The following is a 13,690-nucleotide window of genomic DNA, read 5'->3' as shown; positions in this document are numbered from 1 at the left end:
TATTATATCAATTTTGTCCTTCCATGTAATAAATTGATTCTTACATAAGGATTTGGTCTATGCTAATTCCTTATTCCTTAATATATTCTTAAATAATTATTTTAGTTTAATATTTTTTTATGTACAACAAAATTTAGAGCCCACAGCATATATAAAAATTAACATTTACAAGTTGAAAAAGTAAAAAGGTAAAAAAGAAAACGATTTGCCCAAGGTAAAGTTAGAAAAACAATGCCACATCTATGAACCATTACTTGTGTATGACTTTACCCTCTACCTCAACAACATTGAATTTACAATCATCAGATAACCTCAATCTCCTTGCACCAGAGTCCACTCATCTCTAGATTCCCGCCATCTGAGAAAAAGAAAATCATGAATATCTCAGTTACATATTAAAAAGAAAATCATGAATATCTCAGTTACATATTAAAACTCCGACAATGAAAATCGCCAATCCTCAATTTCTTTCTTAGTAAAACCCAAACATGCAAGTGGATGCTAAAGGAAAAATATTAAAGAAGTACAAAAGTTAAAAAGCAAAAACAATTAGAACTGAAGGAATAGTTTGCTACCAGCCGCAATCCACACACATCTTTCTTCCTCATCCTAGCCAACAAATCCAAAAAGAAAAAGTAATACATCACATAAGAGACATATGTGTGTGTAAGAGTGCAAGTTGAGATGTGAGTGTTGTGAAGGAGACCGATCTTAACATTCCAAAAGTTATATAACATAATATCAAAATAAAAATGTTGTGTCACGGATGGACATAATTAAGCCATTTTTCTTCTCTTTACAACCCTAATAATAACTTCATCATCAGAATCAGGGTCATTCTCATCTTCAGAGCTTAGAGCCATAGACTTCCTCTTAATGGAATGCTTTGAGGTGGAGTTCGTTGTATTCTTTTTAAGAGAAGACAAAGGGGAAGTCGGGTTCTTCTTCTTAACTGTCACGGACTTAGTGCTACTCTTCACAGCCGATACCGCCTTAACTGGAGAAGACAGCTTCGTCGGACATTTCTTTTGCTTCTTCTCAAATACTTTTCTTGCAACTTCCTTAGGAAGCAACCCCGATTCCATCAGCCTGCAATTACATGCAGTCATGGTCATGATAAATGAACAGTCTTCTATTCTTTATAAACTATGGAAGGTGTGTTTTATTGCTTGAAAGATAACTGCAGATAAAACAGATTGTCTTGTTTAAACAATGAGTGCATTTTGATACATGCTTACTGTAAACTTTCAATAGTATGTGTCACTTGTTGCCAAAGGTTTGTTACTACATGTTGAGGAGTGTTTAGGGTTCACTATATAACTGACGAATCAGAAATAATTTCACAACAAAACTTAGAAAAAAACTAACAAATAATTGAAGTCAAGAAAAAATTAGAAAAAATTGTTGTCATAACATAAACAACTTTCAAAAGAAAAAACATAAACATGAGAAGTGGGGAACTACACTTCTATTGCCAAAACTATTAACTATAAATAAAAAAACTTATGCCAGATCTACCACTTAAATCACTCTGATATAAAATGTACGAGTGTTGGCAACTGCTAGGTGCTACATACCCTAGGGATATGTTTACAAATTGTTATGACTGGGAATACATACCCTAGGGATATAGGAGGGGACTCAATTGAGCCAACATAAGCTCTTTTTTCCCCGTCACTCTTATTTCTGTTTTCAAGTTGAGAATCAGAGTTTGTTCATCTCACTCATCCTTTGAGAGGGATGAAAAACTGGTCAATCTCGAGGTGTTATGAAAGAAAGGGGGGTCTCTAGATCTGTCTTTAAAATGGTTTCTCGTTTGCCCAAACAATTTGATATGGTACCAAAACTCACTCGAGGTGTTATGAAAGCTGGGAAATTACTATGAGCCAAATGCTCACCTCTTAACAAAATTGGTTTCATTCATTTGCGTTTCAAGGTTACACATGAAACAGCATTCTTCCACCCATACAAATTCCACTTCATTGGCAATGATATTTAGCCAGATATTATATCCCTAACAAATGAAAACAATCCATATTCCATATGGCATTTAGCTAACCGAAACCCTAAACAATTCATTATCCTAAGCTTTTGAAATTTGCTTTATATCCCTAACAAATGAAAACAATTCACATTCCATAGGGCATTTAGCTAACCGAGACCCTAAACAATTCATTATCCTAAGCTTTTGAAATTTGCTTTATATTCCACTTACATGTACCAAAAGATTTTTAGCTAAAAGCACGCTAACTGTTCTTTCATCGCTGCACTCGTTATTAGCTCAAAAGCATAACCAGTCAATTCATAGTGAGCGCTTCACAGGCTCTCTTGGTGCTTTTGCTGGAGCCAAATGAGCATTTCAGCTAAATTATATTCCACAAATATGGTTAAAAGGGGTCAAATTTTGGTAAAAACTAACAAAGCCAAAGAAGCAGAAAACAGTAACAAAACAACAAAATGCCTTCCTTGATAAATCACAACCTAGTTCCTTCTTTCCTTCATTCTCCAAAGTAAAGTTCTAAATAATAAAAAAAAAAAAACCTCACCAGATTTGTGACATTTCGCTGTGGGGAATTTGTGTGTATAAACTCTCGTAGAAAATCCGAAGAGGGTCTTTCTGAAAAATAGGAAAAATTACAAACCCTGCTACTGAAGTCAAAACTTTAAAATACCCTAAACAAAAACAAGAGCAAAGAGAAGCATTCGCATACCTCCTCAGGTGGATCGCGTTTCTGGCCAGGTAAATCATAAACCTTTTTCTCTCTCTTCTTCTTCTCCACCTCCTTTACTTTCTCCTTTATCTTCTTCTTTTTAATCACTTCCTACAATTTTAAACCCAAACAAATGAAGTAAAACATAGTTCACTCCATATCATACAATGAACCTTTGAAAAGAAGTAAAATAATAAAAATGAAAAAGTAGAACTCCAAAAACAAAAAGTGAGAGAAACCTTGGAGTTGGGGGTCCTTCTGACGAGGAGAATGTCGTCGTCGATTTCCTTCTTGACTTTAAGCTCCTTCTTGACGGTTACAGCTTTAGGTTCCTTCTTGACTGTTACAGCTTTAGGCTCCTTCTTCACGGATTCAACCTCTTCTTTCTTGACTTTTGCGACCTTTTTGTTAACGGAACTCTTGTTGGACTCCTCCTCTTTCTTCACCGGCTTCGAATCTTCCAAGGCCATTTCTCTGGAAAATCAATTTCAATCTGCAACAACGGGAAAATTCACATTGGGGTTGTGAATTCCAAAACTCATGTTTTAGATATGTTCTGGACAGACAAATTGGGCCGGGCTCCAAACAAAGCCCAACAATATATACTTTATTTTCAATTGATTAAATTATCTCAAATTTATAGGTACTTCATGCACTTAATTTTTCATAATATTATTTACATTTTTATTTTTTCATCTATCATCCTTTTTTTTAATTTTTTTAACTAACACTCTTTTATTTTTATTTTCCTATATAACATCATTTTAAAAGTAAAAAAATAAAAAAAAAATTGAATGCATTAAAAAAAATATTTTTAATGTTTAAAATAATTATTAATGAATAAAGAAGAAATGAGTTTTTACAAAATAAAAATAAAAAAGTAATAAATTAAAAATTTTTAGTTTAAAATTTTTTTAAGAATGAAGAAAATAAAAAATTAAACCCTACAACAACATAAAAGTTGAATCTATAAACAAAAATTAGTATTTATTTATTATTATTAATGATGTAATCATGTTAATTTCAAGTAAAAAAATACAAGACATAATTATTAAAAAATAAAAATCAATTAGTATCAATTAGTAGTGAACACACATATAATATTGAAGTGCCCAACCAAAGACACACAGGGTGGGGTGAGAAAGGCGTAGAGGCAAGTACCGATATAGCCTCTGAGACCAGAAGGGCTGAACTCGTGCTTGATCAGTTGGACAGTGTTGAACACCGCCCCTAAGCTTGCAAGGACTTGGCAGAGCTTGCAATCATGAGGAATCAGTTCCTCAAGAGTCCTCGGTTTCTTGAACTATAATTTCTTCACCCAGTAGAGTGGGAAACCGTCTAGGAGAGTGTGGTCGTGGACGGTGCAACACACTCTGAAGAACTTCCCTTTGAAGCCCTTATACGATTGTTGGAACAACGTGAGGAGAACTCTCCCTGCCACGCCGCTGAAGCTCACCCATAGATTCTTCCCGGAACTCTTAGCCTCGAAGAAGTGGAGGAAGACGTCGACGGAGGGAGGGTGTCCGAAGTGGTTGCACAGAATGGAGAACGCCCTTATAAAGGCCCAGTTGTTGGGATGCAGCTGGGCAGGGGCCACATTGATCTCAGTCAACAGGTCCCTTTTGAAGTCAGTGAGAGGGAGACGCAGCTTAATCCGTTTGAAGACGGTTTGGTAGAGGAAAAAGTATGGCTCTCCGTCGTTGGTCCGTTCGTCTGAGCACACGGGTTCGCCCTTCGCACATGGTCGAACGGAGACGTAGGCGTCGCTTTCGCGCCCAAAGACATGTCCTATACACTCAGGCTCGCCTTCTCGGTGCTTCGTCACGTCCGTGTTGGAGGTAAGTGAAGAGGTCTCGGCGAGAGAGGCCCATGGGTACAAGGCTTTGTAATCTACTTGGGGTGAAGGGTTGGATGTCGTTTTCGTTCGACCCATGTCTAAGAAAGCTAAAAAAACAAGAAAAAAAGAGGGAAACAAAGGTTCAGAAAGGGGCTATGGCGTAACTCAGCGAAAACCCAGAAAAACCCCACACTCGAAGAAAACTCATAAAAACAGAGGAACAGAGAAAGCTTAAAATGCAAGGAATTTAAACAGTCATAAGCAGTTATCAAGCATCGAAATCGATAAATAAGGGCGATCAATGGGTAAAGTTCATACCTTTTGATCAAAATAGGATGAAAGTTCTGGACTTTGTAGAGGGAAACGCGAGAGCGCTCGAGGAAGAAGACGAAGCAATCAAAGGTGTTTTTGAGAATAATGAAACAATGATTGGAAGCGCGCGTTTTCGAATACTTAACGTAAACTAAGAAGCGCAAACGACGTTAAGCCCTAGCCGTTGATCAAAACACGTGTGCACAGATTAAAACGGGCACAAAGAGGCGTCACTTCGGCGCACTATTCACGTCCTGTCACACAGAGCCACATAGGTCGTCAGGGGCGAGAACTTAGTCTCTTCACTGAACAAGTTACAGCTCGAGACTGGGGGGCTTGTGTACCGACCAGTCCTCGGGCGTCGTTGACCACTAGTAATGATGGAGCCACGTAAGTTGGGTCCCATGAGTAGTGTGGGCCAGTGTCTCGTAAGGCACGTGAACCAAGGTGCCGAGGAGTGGTCAGGCGTCGATTACCAGGATGTACTGATGTGTCCTCTGCAGAATAGTGAGGGCAATGAGAGATCGGACATCGGTGACTCAAATAGTAGAGCTGGGCCATAAAAGGTGGACCCTAGACCACACACCAGTTATCAGTTAGGGAGAAACCTAGGTCACGAGAGTCCATGCGTATGGTGTGGTTAACGCGCTCAGGCGTAACACAAGTAAAGAGCCACTGGAAAAGATACAACTTGAGAAGGTCATGTTCCAGGGGAGAGATGCATGCATGGCACGTGAACGGCTAGGGCGCTCTCAAGGCGGGTGACCCCAGAGATCAGGTGCACGAGGTGGCATCCAGGCGGTCATCTCATCAGAGGTTGCACTCCAGTTAGGAGCCTTACGCGCTAGGTTGCCCTAAGAGTGGGTAATAACGACGTTGGGGCTCACCCTATGAAAGCCTATTTTGGGTAGTAGAAACAGTGGAAATCCTGGACTATATAAAGGGAAGTAACAAACTTAGTAAGCTATGCTATTCATTTGCGCTGCTTCACACACACAGTTCACACACAACTTTTACGCTTAAGAGTTTTGGTGTTTCCTAACCCTAAGATTGACTTGAGCATCAAAGTGCAAACGACCTTTAGGGCGCCCTTTGTCTTTGTGATTTCAGGTGTTAGATTGAGAGAAGCACAAACGAAGACATAGAGAATCGGGCGTGGGAGTATTGTGAAACGTACGAAGGCGATCGAGTCAACCGGCAGGAACAACTACCAAAAAAATAAAAATATTTTATCAAAAATAAAAAATTAATAATATTTATATAATGCTAATATCATTAGAGTTTTTTTTTCTTTTGAAATAAATGATATCTTTCTCACTAATTTCTCATATCAGTATCAAAACCATTTTATCATATTAACCAAACGATTCATGATCTGATATTCTCCGAGTCTCAATAATACCCCCAATGAGACTAATAAGCTTTCAACATCATTGCATGACCTCGGAAGGCTTTAAATTGAGATATTTTGGAGAGGGCAATCTTAAAAAAGAAATTGACATAAAAGTATGTTTGCATGCAATTAGTTATTATATCTTGATGAGATATAGAAGCATTCTTAGGGGAAACGTGAGAATTTGTGCTTCCAAAAAAGCTTTGGGTGGAAAAGCAACAAAGAATATATTCATTCATGTAGTTCTCCATTGAACAAAGGCCGCGCGTGGCTTTTCCTTTGGTATCAATCCCAAAGAGAAGGTGCTCTGGTTGGAGATATAATCCATCTTAGAATTTATGCTAAAGCCAACACACAAATACAATAAATTCTGTGTTATAAATAAGAGCCACTGCACTACATGTTACCATTAGAGATAAAGTGAGAGAGAACTTCAAAATGGCGTGGTTATTGAAGGAGAGAAGGGGTCCAGCATGGAAACAAGGGTGGACAACAAACACTCTGTGCTCTCTATCTGCGCCGCCTTTGCAACTCCTCACCATAGTTGCCATAGTCATGTTTTTGTTATTTGTTCCGTCTTACGTTAACTTCAAGTCCACCCTGCACACAGCCACCCTCACCTTCCACGTCTTCCTCTTGCTGCTGCCCCTTTTCTTGATTTTCGTTGCCTACACCATCTCCAAACATGGATCGCGCCTTGTGCTTCCGGCGCCGCCACCATTCCTGGGCGGCATACGACTGAGAACAGAAGGCGGGGGCTTTCCCTGGGGCGTGGCGGCGTTGGTGGTGTTGCTTATGGTTTTGGCCTCTTTCCTCTCCAATTTCAGGTCCATGTGGTCACCGCTCATTTGGACACCCTACTAGCATGCTACTCCTATCATATGTGAGTCATCATCATCACCCATTTTTGTGTATCAGATATATATATTTATAAGGTGATGATATTTTCACACCAATTCCATTTTTAGAATCTAGATCGGTTTAGTCTTTTCTTTGTGTTTTTAAGAGAGTTGTATTGTAAATGTTGTTTTTTTTAGGAATTTTAGGATAGCTTTTTTATATTAGTTGCAATACCTAAAGTGTCCCTTTGATAAAAAAAAATATTTATAATAAAAAAAATTAAAAAATCTCTTTAATAAAAATATAGGTAAAATGTAAAATGTTAAAATAATTTTTAAAATTAAAAATAATTAAAATATTAATATTTAGTGAGGTGTAGGATGAAAATATTATAAAAAAAAAACTATAAATACATATTTAATTTTCTTAATTTAGATAACTTTATGTCTCAAATCAAAATAAAAGGAAGGGGATTCTAATTATATTTTGATTTTTTTTATAAATAAATAATTGTCTATCAGGTTACACTGCAATTTACCTCAGTCCCTCAGATTGATGACATCTTTTGTAGTAATGAAGCAACAGTGTCTAAGATTTTGATTCCACTCCGAAAGTAAACGAATATTGTTATACTGAAATGAAGTATGTGAGAAAAATATTATATATAATGATTCGTACAGTCAGAATCTCTAATAATGTTTATAGAGTTAAATTCATCCCACTCTTAATTTTAATAAATCAAATAAATGATGTTATACTATTTTGTCTCTCTCACGCCTATATATGTATGTGTGTTTTTTTTATCTGCATCTACATTTGTAAGTGAAATTTGATTTTTAAGACCACATTGATATGAATATGAACAAGATTTATGGGTTAGGTTAAATTTTGAATTATAAATCTTCGTAAGTTAATGTTCTTAAGAATTTCTTATACAGCTGAGAATATATATCTCTTTTATTCTCATTGTATCTTTCAGGAACCGTGTGGCAAAAGATTCTTTTAGTATTTTCAGAATTTGAAATTAGAAAACTATGTTTTCAATATTTAATTTACCTTTGAGAATAAATATTATAATTTCAGTATTGATTTTTCCAATATCTCGCATAAAAAAATGTCTTTCAAATAGTTTAGACTCAGGTGATCCATCGTACTATAGTTAAAAAGATAATATAACGATAAAGTGTTTCTAACATTAACTTTATTAGGTTAAATTTCCTTCTTTATCCTAACTTTTCGTTATTTATACTACTGATTATTTTGTATCCATATGAAACTAGCATTTATTGTTTTGATAGTGATCAATCATTCAAATATTTAAAGTGAAATAAACGGAGGTTGACTTTCATTTTAATTTTTGTCTTTGTCTTTAAATATCTTCTCTAAAAAGTCCCCACAAAAGTGGTAAAATATTTTTACACCATTTGCATTAATGGGCCATTACCAAATTTCTGAGTGGGCCGTGTCGTGTACGTAGCCACCTACCTTCATAAATGAAAGATGCAGGGATGAGGAAGATGAAGTCGAAACATGAAATTCTTTTTAAATGACGTCGAGATACTCGTATGATACTTGTAGAACACGTTATATGTATTCGTGAAATGTCTAGTTCAAAAAGTATTTGTTAGATTTCTGATAATTCTAATATGTTTTTAACATAATTTAAAAAAAAAATATATTAATTTTTTAAAAATATATAAATTTTTATTATGATTATAAAAATAAGAAAAAAATTCTTTTAAATGAATTATAAAAAAACATCTTTATGTTTAAAAAATAATCAATGACATTTATGAATATAAATCTTTATTATCAATTTATATAATTTATAATTATATAATATATAAATTTTGTGTTTTTTTATTTTAATTTTAGAAATTATGCGCATTTTTATGTAATTGTGTATCACTTTCCATAGCCAGGGAAGAAGAGTCTATAGGTAGGGAAGAAGAGTTGTTGAGCAACCCACCCGTCGCATATATAACTATTAAACAAACACTTCTAAATCAATATCACACGTGTCGTTCTAAATCATCGTCAAATGAGAGAGAACACAGATTACATAGATTGGATTGCATTTTTAGCTTCTTTCAGAACAAGTAAGAAAACACAAGACCAGACAAAGTGACAACAGATAATCTGTTGGGAAAAGGGAAAAAAAAAAAGAAGAATGAAGGGAAGCAAGAGGCCGATCCACGCCGTGACGACATGGTTTCGGCGGCAACCGCCCAAGATGAAGGCCTTTCTTGCGGTGCTATTCGGCCTGACCGCCTTGCTCTTCCTCAGAATCGTCGTTCATGACCACGACAGTCTTTTCGTTGCCGCCGAGTTTGTCCATGCGTTAGGAATCTCCGTCCTCATTTACAAACTCACCAAGGAAAAAACCTGTGCCGGTACAATTCCCTTCATTTTCATTGCAATCTTACCTTCAACGCCTTTTTCCCCCAAAAAATAAAAAGATTACCGTTGCCATTTCAGGGTAGGGTTGTGTTAAATTGGACCTTTGAGTTGATGTGATTTTTCGCGGTGTTTTTCAACCCTGTTATGGTTTTAGCGGAAATTAATGTTGCATGTTTTTTGTTTGCATGTAACGGGCGACTTTAAATCATCGTAGGGCTTTCGCTTAAATCGCAGGAGCTGACGGCAATATTCCTTGGCGTAAGACTTTACTGCAGTTTTGTGATGGAATATGATATACACACCTTACTCGATATGGCAACATTTGGAACGACCATCTGGGTTATTTATATGATACGCTTCAGACTCAATTCTAGCTATATGGATGATAAGGATAACCTTGCAATATACTATGTGGTAAGTCATCTATGTTTCTTTTTGTAAGTGAACAATATACTGTGCACTTATTTTGTTTTCTGTTGGCAATGTTGCTTTTGTTCGGCCTTGCTGTTAAGCATCTGACAAAATCTTGTATGTAATTTTTATCAACCGACTAATGCCTGAAGAACTCTTGCATAATAAACTTTTTTGTTCGGTTAGGCGTTAAATACAAAAACTGCAGTTGGTCAAATTTGAGGTTTCTTCTGCAACAATCCGGAATAGGGCCGTTTTAAAAACAGTTTAGGAGCTTCTCAAAATTATATAATTATTATATTATGTTATCGTTATGTTTATTTTAGATGGATTTCCTTTTTTCCTGCATGAGTACTACAGTTCTAGTCGAAATTTAGTTTCCAATAGCTATTGTTCATTCTGGTGTATTTCATCCTTAAAAGGAGTATGACGAAAAAAAGGGGAAGGGAAAGAGGTTGTTTGAATGTGTTCTGTGATTCCTGCTAGCTTGTTTGGCTGGATTACCTGTTCAGAAACAGAGGTGCTAATGTCTGACTTTGAGGAAGGTGCTTAATTCAAATTTTTGTTTTTAAATTCTTCATTGATGAATCACATTTTGAAATTTCAAAATGGGTTAACGGCAGCGGAGATTTCACCTTTTCATTTGTTACTATTTTTGTGAGTTTTCTCTTTATCTTGAATGGAATTGTCTTAGTTTTAAACAAAAGTAGCCAACCTTATCTCTCAATGGAAGTATTTTTGTCATAGCAACTAGGATGTTATATCTTTTATAACTGAGATAGATATTTTATCTTTTATATGACCAAATGAATGGATGATTCAATTTCTCTGCCTTGGAGTATTGAGTGTTCTGATTTTCTTTTACCAAAATGTAGGTGATACCTTGTGCTGTGCTGTCCTTGTTTATTCATCCAACAACCCGGCATCATACAATTAATAGGATTCTCTGGGCATTTTGTGTTTATCTTGAAGCTGTTTCTGTTCTCCCTCAGCTGCGGGTTATGCAGAACACTAAGGTCTCAAAGATATACTTTTATGTCTGCCTTTTCTTCATTATCTTTTAATTGCTCGGAATGGTGATGCTGATGTCGTAATTATTTCCTTTGCAAGATAGCCTTCCTAAATACAGTGATCACTCAATTTTGCATGTTAGTCTTTCTAAATAACGTTGGATCTAATTCTTAAATTCAACTTTCAGATCGTCGAACCATTCACGGCACACTATGTTTTTGCCCTGGGAATTGCAAGGTTCTTGAGTTGTGCACATTGGGTGCTCCAGGTTTGTCAAATTTTGAACTCCTCCAAGTTTTTTTATCACCTAGTTCTTGAAATGCATGTACGGATGTATCCTAATATCCTGTAGATTTGTGTTTGGAATTGTGCATACTTTAGTTGAAGTATTTCCTTGAATGTTTCTGTATGACATTCCTACTTTGAACCAATTTACCCACACGACAATAAGGTTCTGATGGTTTCTAAGGAGAGTTGTTGCATAAGAATTTTGACATCGAGTCGAGACCTTTGGTTTGCCAGTTAGATCCTTTGACCTTCTCAACCTTTAATATCCAATGATAGATAGCCCAACGATATAGGACAAGAATGTTAAGCGCTATCGTGTTCATAATAGGTGACTCTATAAACAAGTTAGATGAATGAGCTTTTGAAAAAGTTGAAGTGAATAAATGAACGTTAACTCATGCAAGAAATTTGATTCATATTTTTCTTCTTTTCCTGTGAGTACTTGTTAAGTTTATTTAAACTGATTGTGTGATCAAGAGAATGGCTGCTTTGTCTTCCTCAGGTATTAGATACTCGTGGACGTCTACTAACTGCATTGGGTTACGGATTGTGGCCTTCATTGGTTCTTCTATCAGAAATTGTTCAAACTTTCATCCTGGCAGATTTTTGCTACTACTACGTCAAGAGGTAGATAGTGTAAAATTCAAAGAATATGCAATATCTTAATATGCTCTTGTCAACTTTCTAACGTTTTTTTTATCCTTTCTTGGCTTCAGTCTTGTTGGAGGACAACTTGTTGTTCGACTTCCTTCAGGAGTGGTGTAACTTTGACATTCGTTCAGATCCCTCAAGTTCAACAATCCTTTAGCTTGTAGCACTCAGAAGGTCAGAATAGCTATAGCAGCTAGAGGAGTTTGATATGTTATGTATCCGCGTCACTGAGTGAACTTGAGTTCAGAATGTTCTATATATGTAACTTACTGAAATTTTAATTTATCTTTTTGTTTTGATCAGTTCTTCAGGTTGGTATTAATTAGTAGTTAACAGATGTGAAATATATTAAATGTTGGTTTGGATAGGAGCAAATGGCAATTGGTGTTAAGAGAATTTAATTGTAACAAGCAAATGGCTAAATGGATTTGGTGGTTGCACCGTACCTGCATACATCGGTCTCTCAAGCAAACCCTGCTACCTGCTACGTATCAATCTTTCCGCTTTATTTACTGTTATACCTGGTTTCTACACTAACAGTGTGTAAAGAAGTTCAGTTTATTACATTTTAGGAGTTATTAAATGAGTTGACTTTCCATAAAATTTTGTAGTTTTTTCACAAAAGCAAAATAGTTTTGTGCATGATCAAGTTGGAAAAGGAAAAGAACGATGATGTCACTGTCTCTCCTCTAACATAAAAATAATAATATAAGAAATACAGAACCAAGAAAAGGGAAAAGAAAAAACCAAAGTAACTTATATAATTAAATCAGTTATTCTTTTAATGATAAAGGAAGATTCTTAGTTGGTAGATCACATTACTAAACACTGGTGCATATAATATTGGACTGTTTTCCCTGGTTTCTACACTAACAGTTATTTTTTTATAATTTAACATAATTTTGATGCCTTAAATTAAATTAATTATAACCTAATTATACTCAACATACCATCTAAACAATTTAGAGGAGTTCATCCTGTTCCTTACGACACAAGTAGAATGTTTTCTCCTACCAATCTAATTTTTTATTTTTTATTTTTACTTTTGCAAATCCTTTCAATATATTCTCTTTTATTTGTTTTTTTTTATCTATGATTCTTATTAAATGGCATTGAACAAAACAGAGAAAGATAATTTGATATGATCATGCAACAGCTGTGGTGGTGGCAAAGCATACAGCTGTAAGGATTGGCTTCTGTTCTGTACCCCTTTTCCTATATTTGAGCTTACTTTTTCTTCTAATGTCACTTTTATTTCTTCCATATCCATATCCAGATTCACACATCACCATCTCCCAAAGCCTTAGTTGGCGGCGAGCCACTTAACAAATTCTTGGCTGTTATAATAATAATCCAGCACCAAACCAAAGCCCTTGCATTCAATTCCATACCATATATCTTCTTCCACTATTCCCACCTTCCCAATAATGCAATCTAGTGCCCTCGTACCTGTAATCAATTTCTACTAGCCACTGCTACATTTAGCATCTATCTCTATAGCATTCTCTCACGCTTCCATTGCAGCCAAAAAGTTCACTCTTCTCTTCTACCATTTGCGTTAGGTTTGTTGCATTGCATGACCAAGCGAACGTGTTATTTATCCTTCCAAAAGCTTGCCATGTTAGTAGTATGATGCTTGGCATTATACTAACATGGTGTAGAAGTATAAGATTGGCTCAGACAATGGATTGAGAAAAAAATCGTGTTTATGGCCTCTGCGTCACTTTTGATAGCCATGTGAACAGTTCGTGACGAAGCAAAAGCACTTTGTCGCATGTTTTTTTATGGTTCCGAAAGCTCTTTTCACTGCCAAATGTCCTCATCAGTCACTTATAA

General features: G+C 35.8%; 3 protein-coding genes across 5 annotated transcripts; 2 read left to right on the top strand and 1 right to left on the bottom strand.

The window, feature by feature from the left end:
* Positions 1 to 532: 532 nt before the first annotated feature.
* On the bottom strand, positions 533 to 3,247 carry LOC137820962 (nucleolin). Its single transcript, XM_068625320.2, has 4 exons — positions 2,951 to 3,247; positions 2,712 to 2,822; positions 2,547 to 2,617; positions 533 to 1,089 (listed from the first exon to the last, which is right to left on the bottom strand). The coding sequence occupies exons 1-4, from the start codon at positions 3,179 to 3,181 to the stop codon at positions 777 to 779; spliced, it is 726 nt and encodes a 241-aa protein (XP_068481421.1). The 5' UTR covers positions 3,182 to 3,247; the 3' UTR covers positions 533 to 776.
* A 3,444-nt stretch (positions 3,248 to 6,691) lies between these two features.
* On the top strand, positions 6,692 to 9,264 carry LOC150025123 (uncharacterized). The gene is made up of 2 exons (XM_090295133.1): positions 6,692 to 7,136; positions 9,012 to 9,264. The coding sequence occupies exon 1, from the start codon at positions 6,692 to 6,694 to the stop codon at positions 7,115 to 7,117; it is 426 nt and encodes a 141-aa protein (XP_090151259.1). The 3' UTR covers positions 7,118 to 7,136; positions 9,012 to 9,264.
* LOC137820652 (uncharacterized) lies at positions 9,163 to 12,156 on the top strand. 3 transcript variants are annotated; one of them, XM_090295132.1, is made up of 6 exons: positions 9,163 to 9,486; positions 9,572 to 9,907; positions 10,780 to 10,920; positions 11,103 to 11,183; positions 11,706 to 11,830; positions 11,920 to 12,156. In XM_090295132.1, the coding sequence occupies exons 2-6, from the start codon at positions 9,776 to 9,778 to the stop codon at positions 11,966 to 11,968; spliced, it is 528 nt and encodes a 175-aa protein (XP_090151258.1). In that variant the 5' UTR covers positions 9,163 to 9,486; positions 9,572 to 9,775; the 3' UTR covers positions 11,969 to 12,156. The 3 variants fall into 3 exon arrangements, with proteins under 3 accessions (XP_090151258.1, XP_068480937.1, XP_090151257.1); XM_068624836.2 differs by having other exon boundaries at positions 9,264 to 9,486; positions 9,708 to 9,907; XM_090295131.1 differs by lacking the exon at positions 11,920 to 12,156 and having other exon boundaries at positions 9,264 to 9,486; positions 9,708 to 9,907; positions 11,706 to 11,834.
* Positions 12,157 to 13,690: the final 1,534 nt, after the last annotated feature.

Source organism: Phaseolus vulgaris, chromosome 9 (assembly GCF_051622355.1).
Source record: "Phaseolus vulgaris cultivar YP4 chromosome 9, ASM5162235v1, whole genome shotgun sequence".
In the NCBI taxonomy this organism is placed as follows: Eukaryota; Viridiplantae; Streptophyta; class Magnoliopsida; order Fabales; family Fabaceae; genus Phaseolus; species Phaseolus vulgaris.
The sequence above is the reverse complement of the archived record's forward strand: the minus strand, read 5'-3'. Positions and strand labels throughout refer to the sequence as shown.

Coding starts and splice junctions, on each gene's coding strand:
- LOC137820962 (XM_068625320.2), bottom strand. CDS start 3,181: ATGGCCTTGGAAGATTCGAAGCCGGTGAAGAAAGAGGAGGAGTCCAAC. Junction 2,823..2,950: donor GAAGGACCCCCAACTCCAAG/GTTTCTCTCACT, acceptor TTAAAATTGTAG/GAAGTGATTAAAAAGAAGAA. Junction 2,618..2,711: donor AACGCGATCCACCTGAGGAG/GTATGCGAATGC, acceptor CCTATTTTTCAG/AAAGACCCTCTTCGGATTTT.
- LOC150025123 (XM_090295133.1), top strand. CDS start 6,692: ATGGCGTGGTTATTGAAGGAGAGAAGGGGTCCAGCATGGAAACAAGGG.
- LOC137820652 (XM_068624836.2), top strand. CDS start 9,264: ATGAAGGGAAGCAAGAGGCCGATCCACGCCGTGACGACATGGTTTCGG. Junction 9,908..10,779: donor ACCTTGCAATATACTATGTG/GTAAGTCATCTA, acceptor ACCAAAATGTAG/GTGATACCTTGTGCTGTGCT. Junction 10,921..11,102: donor GGGTTATGCAGAACACTAAG/GTCTCAAAGATA, acceptor TTCAACTTTCAG/ATCGTCGAACCATTCACGGC.